This window comes from Acomys russatus, chromosome 8 (assembly GCF_903995435.1).
Source record: "Acomys russatus chromosome 8, mAcoRus1.1, whole genome shotgun sequence".
NCBI lineage: Eukaryota > Metazoa > Chordata > Mammalia > Rodentia > Muridae > Acomys > Acomys russatus.
In genome coordinates this window covers 46,235,448-46,244,137 of record NC_067144.1, presented here as the reverse complement: position 1 = coordinate 46,244,137, position 8,690 = coordinate 46,235,448, and the positions used below count along the sequence as shown (strand labels likewise).

General features: G+C 41.6%; 1 protein-coding gene across 1 annotated transcript in view; it reads left to right on the top strand.

Moving 5' to 3' along the window:
• Positions 1-1,769: 1,769 nt before the first annotated feature.
• Positions 1,770-8,690, top strand: part of Chmp2b (charged multivesicular body protein 2B) — a 31,095-nt gene continuing 24,174 nt past the window's right edge. Inside the window, exon 1 of the mRNA XM_051150124.1 lies at positions 1,770-2,076. Within this exon, the coding sequence (XP_051006081.1) occupies positions 1,794-2,076 (283 nt within the window). The 5' untranslated portion in view covers positions 1,770-1,793. The remainder of the gene's footprint in view (positions 2,077-8,690) is intronic.

Genomic DNA, 8,690 nt, shown 5'->3' with positions numbered 1-8,690 from the left:
GTGACTGCAGCAGGGAGGAGTGTGATTCCTATCCTGGCTGCATCGTATTGCCTCTCATGCATTCAAGCACAGCTCTGTGGCATTCATTACTATGGGCAGCTAGACCAAGCTTTTTTTCCCCCTGTCGTGTTTTCCATGAGAAAAGGCCAAGACCTGGATACAGTATCTCTCGCCCATTACATTTCCAGTGTTGTTTACTTCACAATGTAAAAATGACTCGAGGAAGATAATCCGGTGGCCCTCGAAAGTTTTCTTAACAAACTCTTGGCTAAATTTTACTAACAGTAGCAGCAGCAGCAGCAGGCTTATCAGTTTTTAAGAGGGTTTTGATGTCTTATGAGGCAAAAAGAGAAAAGCAGAAAGTAAATCTAATGGTTTCCAAAGCTTAAACATTCTTGAGATACATTTCGTAGGTCCCGAAATGAATAATCTTAACGTTTTAGGGTGTCCTTTACATAGAAAGGCACATCTAAGAAAATATGTTATTACCACTACTACGATGAGGTACTAATAATTGAGGTCAACATCTCCAGGTTCAGGTATTTTGGGTTTTTTGTTTTGTGTTTTGCTTGTTTGCTTGCTTTTGTTGTTGTTTCAAAACTGTGCTTTTCCGTGGAAATATTCTGGAACTCTGTACGTAGACGAGGCTGTCCTGGAGCTAACGAATATCCTCCTGCCTCTGCCTTCAGAGTGCTGGGATTAAATGCACCATCACCTGGCACTTTACTGGTTTTTAATCTCATAGAAGGCTGTGGTCCTGGGAAATATGTTCAAAACAAAATTATGACTGTAAATAGAGAAAATAATTAATCGGAGAAATGTACACGTATTCCCACACAAGATTATGTTTTCCTTATTTATTTTGTACACTTAAGATTTTAAATAAACTGAGTGTGGTGGCTCACTTCTTTAATCCCAGCAGAGGCAGAAGTTCAAGACCAGCCTGGTTTACAAAAGCGAGTCCAGGATAACCAGGGCTATACAGAGAAACCCTGTTTCGAAATAAATAAATAAATAAATAAATAAATAAATAAATAAATAAATAAATATGCTCTTCTTTTTACATGGTATGGAGACTTTTGGTATCAACTATCAACCTAGTGCTCCATTACAATGTACTAGATTCACTGTACAGCCAAAGTGTGTGTGTGTGCATGTTTTTTCCTGAGCATTTATAAGGCATCTAGAAAGAGTCAGCGACATTTAAGCAAGAATATAAGTAGCTTTTCACTCTTGTTTCTGGCCAGGAGCATTAAACAATAGTGTGGCATTAAGAAACTTCCTTGTCACTCCTTTCTTGATCAAACAATCTCCAGACCCCATATCCCCAGAGACAGAGGCTGGCTGGTGGAGGCACCTGGAACCTGGCGGCAAATGAAGAGGGTCCGGCAGGAGGCAGAGCAGGAGGGAGATGACATCAGGGCTCTCCGGGAAGAGCTCCGGGGACCATGCCAGCAGGGCACTCTGGAGCATCTTCCCAGTCGTGGGAAGTCCTACTGACAGTAGTCAGTAGGTCATCAGTCAATGAATCACAGGTTCGCAGTCCTCCACACCTCCCCAGGATCCCAAATTCCAGCTGCCTGAAACAAGGAGGAAAGAGCGGGGCAGGTTTCACATGTGTCCGAGGTCAGCACAGAAACCAACCGAGCACCCTGCGTAGTCCGGTACCGCCTGCCCCGCCAGCCTGCCTGTGTCTCCGCTGATCGGGAGCCTGAGTCGTGAAGAGAGGGCAGCCTTTGAAGTGAGGGCAGCGCTGCGGCTTCAGACGCGCACTGCGCAGGCGTGCTCGCAGAATGCGCAGGCGCCGCCTCGAAGTGACTTCTCCAAAAAGTGTCTTAGTTCCCGGTCACCTGAGCGCCCAGGACGCGTTCTACCGAACCTCTCGGAGCCTCTCCCGTTGCAGGTCGTTCCGGGAGACCCTGTCCTCCTCCTTCAGCCACTTGCGAACCTCCCCGGGGCTCCGTCTTTCTCCCCGTCCTTTCCGCGGAGCCGGGCCGGACCGAACCGGGCCGAGCTGGGCCGCCCGGGCGCGGCCGCTGACCATGGCGTCCCTCTTCAAGAAGAAGACAGTGGACGGTGAGTTCAGGGCCGGGCTCATCCACCCCGGGGTCTTGGGGGTGCTCCGGCCAAGGCTCGGGTGCTGTCCCCGGAGGTGGGCCCCGGATCGGCTGCCCCACAGGTGACCATGGCTGTATCACTCAGACTCCATAGCCTCACCTGGCCGGTTTGCCCTCCTGACTGTACTCACCGCACCCACCTTTTTTTTTTTTTTTTTTTTTTTTCTTTTTTTTTCTTCTTTTTTTCTTTGCCTCTTCAGAGAGATTCTGAGCATTCTTAGGAGGCAGAGCACTGCTGGCCCTCGGGTGTCGTTAGACTTGGCGTCTTGACAAATTTCTTGTTGGTTTTTCCTGCTTGTTAGTTGCTCCCTCAGTGGAGACAAACCACTTCCTGACATCAGAAAGGTACGTGTCCTCTTTAGTGGAGGACAGGGCAGGAGGTAGCAGCGGGGTCCACTTAGGAAGTGAACTTGGAGCCAGACTGGCTGTATCTTTACAAACACCTCAGCACTGCAGATGAGAAACGCCAGCGGAGTCCCATAAGTCCAAGGGAAGGGTCCGGGCATAGTTTTCATAGTGCAGATTTTTCCTTTGTGCTTATCTTTTTATTTTCCAACTAAAATGAGAGATGTGTAATTTGCATAGAAGTTCTCATTTTTTAAAAACACTTATATTGTTTCAGGTGGCTCTCAGTGCCATCTTGTGAGGAGGGAAAAAGTGAATGTGCTGGAATGTGCAAGTTCACAGGCAGTGATGGAGTGTGTATGTTATATGTGGCTGCCCCAGGTATTAAATTCATACCAAGTTAGTTAAAATGTGCTTTTCATTGCTGTCAAGTCCAGGTTGTTATTGATTCAACCAAATAATCACGCCTTTGTAAGGATCTAACCCAACCACAAAAGGAGCAGTGGTAGCTAGACTGTGATTGGTACAAACCCAGAGCTCAGCCCTGAGTTGGGGTAACTCCTTCATTTCTTTGTGTTCACTGTTCCAGTGCCAGATTTGGGGGGAGGATAACAAAGACACCATCTCTACCCTGCTACAAGACCTTTCATATCAACACAACATGTCATTTTATCTCTAATTTATAAAACAGCACGATGTAGTTTTGTCTTCTGTTGAGTGACTGATTTTTATTTTTTTTTTCCTTCTTCACTATATTGGCTTTTTACTGATTGAGAAAAACCAATTTCAGCATCTAGAATAGGTACTAACTTGCTGTGTGCTCTAACACAATTACATGAAATGGTTTTTTGTTTTGTTTTGTTTTGGTGATTTCCTGAGATTATTTTTTAATCATTAACATGACACTTTGGATTTGGGGGGAAGGGGCTTCAGTACCACTATTGTGATGCTCTATTCTACTCCGTCTTGGGGTCCTCTCCTTGTTGCTTAAGTTTTGTATTGTAACAATCTTTAATATATATATCTTCACTCTAATCCTATATAGCGACAATAAGAATTTACTAAGCACAGAAAAAGTGAGTTCCTTTCTCACCTTGTTGCCACAAATTTGAACAATTTTTAACAGTAAAATTCAAATACTCCAGTTTTAATTGCTTAATTTCTGCTAAATATTTTCAAAGACAAACCTCATCTTTGTGCTTTCTGGTATTTTTAACTACATAGTGACTTACATTGTGGGAAGAAGAGACAATGGAGATGTTCAGGGAAGGTGTATGACTTCACATCCTTTTGCAGTTAGCTTAGTCCTAAGTAACGGGAGTTACTATTTTCTTTTCTGAACAGAATTGTTTTTGCTAGGTGCTATTCCACTAAGTTAAAACTCTTACATGTGACATTTCTGAGTGTCAACTTGGGCCCCGTGTGCATTTAGTCCATCTACCAATTTGCAGACTTGACATTTTCTTAAATTATCATATTAATTCAAATCATTCACTCATGCCTTAATTGTGGATCTGCATTTTCATTATTCTACTGTAGAGCTTTACTGATGTTTTTCTCCCTTGTTAAGTTAAAGAAAAGGGCTCTTGTTTTGTACAATAGGTAAACACTCCTCTCAGTAATGAGACAGTGTATAATGAAATTAATGTATTTTTATGCATTTCTCTTAGTTCCTTGGGCATGCTATCGGTCATAAGATCTTTTACTGTAGACTGACATTTTATCTGTCCTAACAGTAATGAAATTCTGATATATAAGGGAAGTAGGTAACTGCTTATGGATGTGGGGAATAATTGAAATCTTTTTGTCTCTGGATTGGCTGGAAGAATTATATACTATATCATTAAAGACTACTGCACATGTAAATTAAAACAGAGACAACATTACAACATCTTACTACTCAGAGTTATGTTTAATTCATTTTGACACAAAGATGAACAAGTCTCTACAGTGTACACTTTGTTACAGAATTTAATGAGAGGTGTATTTCAAAGCCACTAAAGAGAAGGATTCCTTCCGATTTGAAATTACAATTGAGCATGTGATTTCCCTTTCTGAGTTGTATTATATGTACATATACTTTTTATCATCTGTTTGTCTTTAGTGCTTTTTTTTTTTTCTTCTGTGTAGACAAATAGTGTCCTATTTTTTGAAGAGAATTATGAACCTGTTCAGCCAGCATAGCATTCCATTAGGACTTGTCATAACTGGGTAACTGATCTGGCCTTTGAACAAGTAAAGCGCTGAGGACAGGGGTGGAGCTAGGAACAGAGTTAATGGGTAAATAAGACAGTGGATTTGACCCCAGAAGTGGGAAAAAAAAAAGTAGCATTCTGTTTTATGTTTTGTTTGCTTGAGAGAGGGTCTGGACAATGCTTTTCCTCGTGACTGCACTACCTCAGCTTCCCTAGTAGGGAGGAGAATGACAGGCATTTGTCACCATGCGCAGCTAAAACATTCACTGTTTGTGTTGTTTAAACACTGTAATTTTTACCTGTGGCCATCAGTAAAGACACCTTTAACTTTTAAGTAATTTGGTTTTGTTCTGTTTTGCTTTGTTTTTCAACACAGGGTTTCTCTGTGTAGTTTTGTTTGTCCTGGAACTCACTCTGTAGACCAAGCTAGCCTCGAACTCAGAGATTCACCTGCTTCTACCTCCCTAGTGCTGGGAGTAATGGCGTGGGCCATCATCACCTGTCAATTTGGGGTCTTTCTATAAACCAGTACTGAGCTAGGAATTGTGTCTGTTGTGCTTACTTAAGTCTCATGAAATCTGTGACAGTAGCACTGTTATTATCACCTTTGTATTGATGGAGCAGCTGTGTGCAAAGGGAATGGACTGAGTAACAGAAGTAGGTTTGCCATTCAGGGTCTCATCCTTGTAAGTATAATCATTGCTATGGGTTTTTGTTTTGTTTTGTTGTTATTGTTGTTGTTTTGTTTTGGTTTTTTAAAAGAGGTTAATCACATGCACACACAGTTTAATTGGATAATCTTAATGCTTTCGTGAAATTGTCCATCTGTTTTTCACTTTTCCTATAAACTTGATTGTTCTCTTTGAATTAATGCTGAAAGTTTAACTTCCATATTTGAAATAATGTCACTCTTCTTTTGTTGTTGTTGTTGTTTTGAGACAGGGTTTCTCTGTGTAGCCTTGACTGTCCTGGACAGTAGATCAGGCTGGCCTCAAACTCACAGCAATCCGTCTGCCTCTGCCTCCCAAGTGCTGGGATTAAAGGCGTATGCCACCTGTTAAAGGTCCCTGTACTTAGTGTTTCTGCAGAATCTCCTGGCAGTCATGTACGCCCCTTGAAGAAGTGATGCATCACCTCAGTTTACTTCTCAGGCATGCGTCCCCACTGCATTCCCAGTAGCTTGTGTTGTCTCTCATGACATGGCATAATTCTTGCTAAGGCCATTGTAAGTCACCACATCTAAGAGCCATTCATTAATGATTATCTCTAAGGTCCATGCTTAATGTCATTATAATTTCTTCCTCAAAATGCCTTCATTTGGCTTTTAGGGCCTGATACTTAAAAAAGAATGAAAGAAAGAAAAAATAAAGAAAGGAAGGACAGAAGAAAGAAGAGGGAGGGAGGGAAGGAGGGAGAGAGAGAGAGGCAGAGAGAGAGAGAGAGAGAGAGAGAGAGAGAGAGAGAGAGAGAGAGAGAGAGAGGAGAAATAAACCAACAAAAACTTTTATTTAGTGTGTGTAAATGCTACTAGTTTGCAGGTACCTGCTGAAACCAGAAGAGGGCACTGGATAGTTTGGAGCTGGAATTGTAGGCACCTTGCAGCATGGGTACTGGGAAGTGAACTTGGGTCTTTTACTGTAGAGCCATCTTTCCAGCTCCAGCAGTCTGGACTGGGTTTTGTGTTTGGTTTGCTTGTTGTCTTTTTAAAAACTATCTCTCATATGTTAGGATTTTTCTTTGGTCTGTCTTGGGTACCATTGTACAATCTCTCTACATCATCTGCTTTTTATTTTAGTTATAATTTACATGTAATTATAACCTAAAATTTGTTTTTCTATTTTTCTTTAAACCAGAATATCCAATAATTTGGTGACTATCTGCATATAGTTTTTTAAAAAACAGCCAAAATCTGAGATTCTGAAGGGAACTTAACTCTCTTAAAATCCACTCCTTCCTGGGCTGCCTCTTTCAGTGTGATTCTTCCTTATTTTACTCCCTGCCTTCACCTAATTATGGAGTCCCTAATTACCAGCTCTTCCCCTTTGCCCATTAAATGTTTGACACTTTCTTCTGTTTGCCTGCAGCTCCCTGTTTTAATTCTGATCCTGCTTGTCTTGCGCTTCAGCAATTAATATTCTGCTTTAATTTCTTGCAGCTTCTCAGACCTTTACATCCTTTATCTGCAAAACTGATGCTGTGATTGTCCTGTGGCAGCTCAAGTCCTACTCTGCTGCCCCTCAGAGCGCACTTCGAGGAATCGCTGTTACCCAACCATAGGATCTTGCTGTAGTACTGCCTTCCCTTGTTGTGACATGCTGTTATTTTTGCCACACCTTAGTTTTAGGATCGTTCACTTATGTTCTGCTGTTCATCGGTATACTGAAAATCAGCCTTTCTCACCCCAAAATAGTTTTACTTAGGACCCCCATGACCTAGAATTCTTTTCTTTTTCTCCAGATTTATCCTTTAGTTTGCACTCCCGGATACTCCCTCAAGCTGCAGAAGTACCGCATGACTTTGGTTCCTACAGCTGTCATCTGCATCCCTACCACCCTTCAGTGGAACTAAAATTCTTTTGTACTAAAGGGCTTGTTCTAAGTCTTTCCTGCCTTTCATTTTGGTTTCAGATTCTTCAGCCTTATTACTGCAACCTTAAAATGGTAGCTATTACCAGTGAGATGATGTGTGCCCTAGCCCCATAGCCTGATGATGTGTATTTCATATATCAGTGCCACTCCTTGAGAGCCTGCAGTGCATTCTAAAATGTTCTATAGGGAAGGAGCAGGGCTTCTTGGCTGTTGCCTTCTTGGATCATCCGTACATGTTGGTAGACATCCATACATGTTGGTTGACTTCCATATATACTGGTTGACTTCCATACATGCTGGTTGACTTCCATACATGCTGATTGACATCCATACATGCTGGTTGACTTTCATACATGCTGGTTGACATCCATACATGCTGGTTGACATCCATACATGCTGGTTGACTTCCATACATGCTGATTGACACCCATACATGCTGGTTGACTTCCATACATGCTGGTTGACATCCATACATGCTGGTTGACTTCCATACATGCTGGTTGACATCCATACATGCTAGTTGACTTCCATACATGCTGGTTGACTTTCATACATGCTGGTTGACATCCATACATGCTAGTTGACTTCCATACATGCTGGTTGACATCCATACATGCTGGTTGACTTCCATACATGCTGGTTGACTTTCATACATGCTGGTTGACATCCATACATGCTAGTTGACTTCCATACATGCTGGTTGACTTTCATACATGCTGGTTGACATCTATACATGCTGGTTGACTTCCATACATGCTGGTTGACTTCCATACATGCTGGTTGACTTTCATACATGCTGGTTGTCATCCATACATGCTGGTTGTCCACAGATGGTGGGTTTTGACTAAGTTGGAATAAATCTGTCAAGAAGTCTGTTGTAGTCTCACATTTATGAACTATTAAGAGGGAAAATATCAGCCATAACAACTGAATCTCTTTCAACAAAATATCTTTTTTTTTTCTAGGATAGAAGACAACAGTATTGTGGCATTTACAGTTTTTAGGTCTTTCATAGAATGCTGAGTGTCTTCTTAATGATTATTATCCTGAATATTTGAATTGCACATTTTTGTACTCTACTTACCTCATATTCTTAACAAAACAAAGAAAAACAACTAATTGAATATGGGATTCAAGGATACACTAATCTAGTCATATAGTTTTCTTAACTGGTTTTAGGTCAGCATTGTCAGGTACGAGCTTTTGATGTTTCTTACTTTTCTTAACAGTATCTCCCTTGGCCAGAGAAATGCTATTGGCATTGTCTCTCCTGCCCTGATCTTGTAGTCATTTTTGCCTTTGCTTTGCTGTACTATGTCTTCGAATGTAATTAAGTGGACACTGGCCCCTAAGCTGTTGTTTTGCACTGTTTCTGAAGCCTACGAAATCAGTCTTATTTGCTAGCACATGAAATTCTGGTTCTTCCTCACTTGTACTCTGTTCTG